The sequence below is a fragment of the Egretta garzetta genome, unplaced genomic scaffold (genome assembly GCF_000687185.1).
Source record: "Egretta garzetta isolate BGI_Z169 unplaced genomic scaffold, ASM68718v1 scaffold397, whole genome shotgun sequence".
In the NCBI taxonomy this organism is placed as follows: Eukaryota; Metazoa; Chordata; class Aves; order Pelecaniformes; family Ardeidae; genus Egretta; species Egretta garzetta.
The window spans coordinates 432166-435846 of record NW_009260493.1 but is presented as its reverse complement, the minus strand read 5'-3'; the positions used below and the strand labels follow the sequence as shown (position 1 = coordinate 435846).

Genomic DNA, 3681 nt, shown 5'->3' with positions numbered 1-3681 from the left:
GATATGCTGGAATACAACTATTCCCAGACAGAGAGCTGTCAAGTTGTGTCTTCTATATGAAACCAGAACTGGAACAATTGTTTTTGTGCACAAGGACAATAATAGAATAGCGTTTCTCTTTGTGAAGAGGAGAAGTAGCTCTGCTCACCTCAGGGCAAGGTGTCAGGATATCTGGAGGTTGATTAAAGCTCCACCTATAACTCCCTGTGTGATTCTGGGAGCACCCTTCTAATCACTGCCTCTCACTGGGAAAAAGTATTACATGCAAAATCATGGTGAAGCTTAATTCATTACTTGTGAATGCTTTGAAATCTTGAAATCTGGAGTAATACATTTTTTTTAATTTCGCTTTTCTTTCCCATATTTTTCCATATTTGTCCATATCTTTCCCATATTTGTCCTTGCTCACTGCAGGGGGGTTGGACTACATGACCTCTAGGGATCCCTTCCAACCCAAAACTTTCTATGATTCTATATTTTAAATTGAAATAAAAGGCTAGAAAAGACCATTACAATGAGCAAGTATAATCTTTTGCATATCAAACACCCGATGATCCCTGAATCCTGCAGTTTGATTTGGGGGTTGATCATGTGCAATGTGCTTTGATCCTAATGCAATAAAATGTGCATGAACCTCATAGTGATTGCCCATCCGCTTAAAGCAAGCATTTGCTCAAACACTTTGTGGATTGCACTCTAAGTACTTGGAAGCCAGTGGATTTAAAATCTGTACACACCGTTATTTGTGAGTGACATTCTCACTTGTAATCCTTGGAAGGTGTTCTCATATGACAAATTCCAACTCTGGCTTCATATAACATCTTCTGCTTTGGGGTGTCTCCCCACAGAGAAACTGCATTCACACTTCCAACCATATCAGCTTGCATAAATAAAGATAATACCCTTCCCTTTAAAGGATCTTTTATGCAAGTCAACACATTTATCCTTAAGGAGAAACATGAGTTTGAGATTATAATATCTAACTTTATTTCACATTTTGAAGCTTCCAGAGGGCTTGCAAAACATTAATTTCAGGCATTGTTTAAACCAGTAGTTAAGTATCTGACAGCCATACTAGTTAGGCACCAAAAAATCTGTGTTTTTAATCTCTAATCCAGGGGATATAAAAAAATGTTTTGATATCCAGTACAGATTTCAGGAGGAAAAAAATACAGTACATTTAAGCTTCCCTTTCTATATTGTTTACTAAATATAGTGTAATACAAGTAATAAAATGCTGTGGAATGTTCTGCTGTAATGTAATGTGCATTTACAATCCAGGAGTAAAAATTTACTCATCTAAAATTATTTCACTCTCCAGGAACAAGCAGTTTTGGCCAGCTGGGTGCACACTGTAGACCAAGTTGTCTCTTCAAACAGTCCACCAAACTCAATAAGCAAAGTGAGCAGGCTTGAATTCTGCTTTTTGTAGGCACATTAGAACAGGGGGCATCACCTATTCTAGAGCTAGGGCACTGTAAACGCACTTGTGAATGCAGTGAAGTTCACCAGACTCAATAAGATGCTAAAGGAAAAAAAATATTATTAATGAATGAAATAACACAACTTTCTCCAGAGGACTGTTGTTTTAAGTCTGTAGCTTGCACCCAGCCAAATGCAGTTTTGCAGTCTTATCAGCAAGTCCTCGGTGTACTAGAGCCCATCGTGTCTGAAATGCTCTGTAAACTCTGTAAATGGTTGTTCTTCTAGCAATGACATATATCTCTCCAGAAGGGAAAATGTTGCACACTAAAAATAAAACAATGAAAGCCAGTCAGTAAATACATGCAAAAAAAATTGCCTTTACAATAAGGAGTACTTGTGGTTTACAGTAAGTAATGCTTGTAAGCTCAATATTTGTAGTAATATTTGCAAATGGGGTGTTATCAGGCTGGAAGATTGCAGTTCAGAGATCAATATGAATGCTTCCTGAGGGATGCTGAGCTTGGCAAAGGGATGCGTGCTGCCAGTCTCCAAAAACCTGGAAAGTAAGATGTTAAGCATTTTGCCCATTCTGAAAAGCTGCTGAATCTTTGTCCCTCCCAGAAGACAAATGAGTATTTCTTGTCTCTACAGAAGCACAGGACCAGCCCCCTCAGGATCAGGAGTCTTGTGGCTGGTACTTGCCCAGCCCTTTTAGGAACAGCAGGCTTATTTGTAAGTGAGGAGCAGGACTGCTCCTCTACTTGTGGAAATTCTTTACCCTTTATTTGAACATGAAATATTTAACAGGAAACTGATACAAGAAGATTTAAATCAGGCCCCATTTGTCTGTGCTGTTTCCAAATCCTGGACTTCTCTCACATCAATGCAATTAGTCTCTACTAAGCCAGGAGTTAGCTTGACATGATCCATGTATAAGAGTCAAGAATATATGTTAGCCTCAGCTACATATTCTATCTTTATCTTCATATTCCAACTAATTGCACAAACCCAGTATTCAGCCATGCTTTAGTGAAAGGCAAAACTTCAGTGAATAATTTGGCAGGAAGAATTAAACGCTGGTACAATTTCAGAAAAACAATTTGAAATAAGGAAATGGGCAATCCCATAGTAAACCAGGAAACTTAATTAAAAAAATAGTTGTCATTCATGCTGCTTATCTTGATAACCAGCACTAGAAAAATGAAACATGAAGAGTTCTGACCCCATACAGCCTTACTGGGTATTAAAATGTGACTGCCTGTTCTGCTGGCTGCAGACAGAAAAGTCTTTGTAATTGTTACCATGCATTTAGCATGTTGTTTGAAACTTCTCTCTGTGTGAAGCTTTGTGTTCTTCAACATTTTTCCCACACTGTGGGGAATTTCTACAAGCAGCCATAACATGGAGTCTTTTAAGATCCTCTACCATCAGCAGAACAGGGTGCCTATGACCACAGCCAGGACTGTGACATTAAATCCTCTATAAGGTCTGTGTCTAAGGTTCCTCAGACAGAAACTGTTCTGTGGCTATAGGAAGGAGATGGGTAATGGGAGGTGTCCTCTGAAAATTTAACATCCTTGGGAAAATAAAAACCAGAACTCCTTTTTCAAAAAAAAAAAAAAAAAAACCACAAAAGAAACAGAACAGACAAATTTGCAGAAATGTGTGTATCAGTAATCCTTAGCGTGATCTGTTTCTTCAAGAAATGATCTGGTTTTTATGTGGCAGCATTTTCTTTCCTCTAAAGTAAAGCTACGACGGTTACAATTAAAGATACAACACTATAAATATGCAAGCGTACGGCAGAGCAGTAAATTAGAGCCAGCAGTGCAAAGACAAGTGATCCCTTGGACAGTGGGAGATTGTGCTCTAAGAAATCGCCACTACCCGCCTCTTGGCAACGTATGTCCCCTCCGCAATGGCAGCTGAAGACTTCTCAGAGATCTTCATCACGCACAGAAAATTGTTGAGCTGATTGAGGTTCCTTCTAAAATGCCCATGCGTGTTTGCAGCAAAGGACTTATCTCAGGAGTCTGGGAAAGCTTTTATGATGGTTTCATAGGCAGGAGGGGGGGTTTGTGTGGAGTGGCAGATGCGGAGGCTGTTGTTAGACCAGTGGAACTCGGGTCGACTTAAGCTGTTGGTGGTGCTTCCCACAAGGGTTGTGGTGGTATTTGTGGGAGTGAGGGTGATCAGCTGACTGTTCGTCTCCACGGGGAGGGGAGGACACTGCAGGAAAGGGGGGAAGGGGGAGGC

The 3681-nt window shown here is 40.0% G+C and overlaps 1 protein-coding gene across 1 annotated transcript in view; it reads right to left on the bottom strand.

Moving 5' to 3' along the window:
- Positions 1 to 1123: 1123 nt before the first annotated feature.
- MYCT1 (MYC target 1) overlaps positions 1124 to 3681 on the bottom strand; it is a 24376-nt gene continuing 21818 nt past the window's right edge. Inside the window, 1 exon segment of the mRNA XM_035899813.1 lies at positions 1124 to 3681. This exon segment is cut by the window's right edge and continues 114 nt beyond it. Within this exon segment, the coding sequence (XP_035755706.1) occupies positions 3451 to 3681 (231 nt within the window). The 3' untranslated portion in view covers positions 1124 to 3450.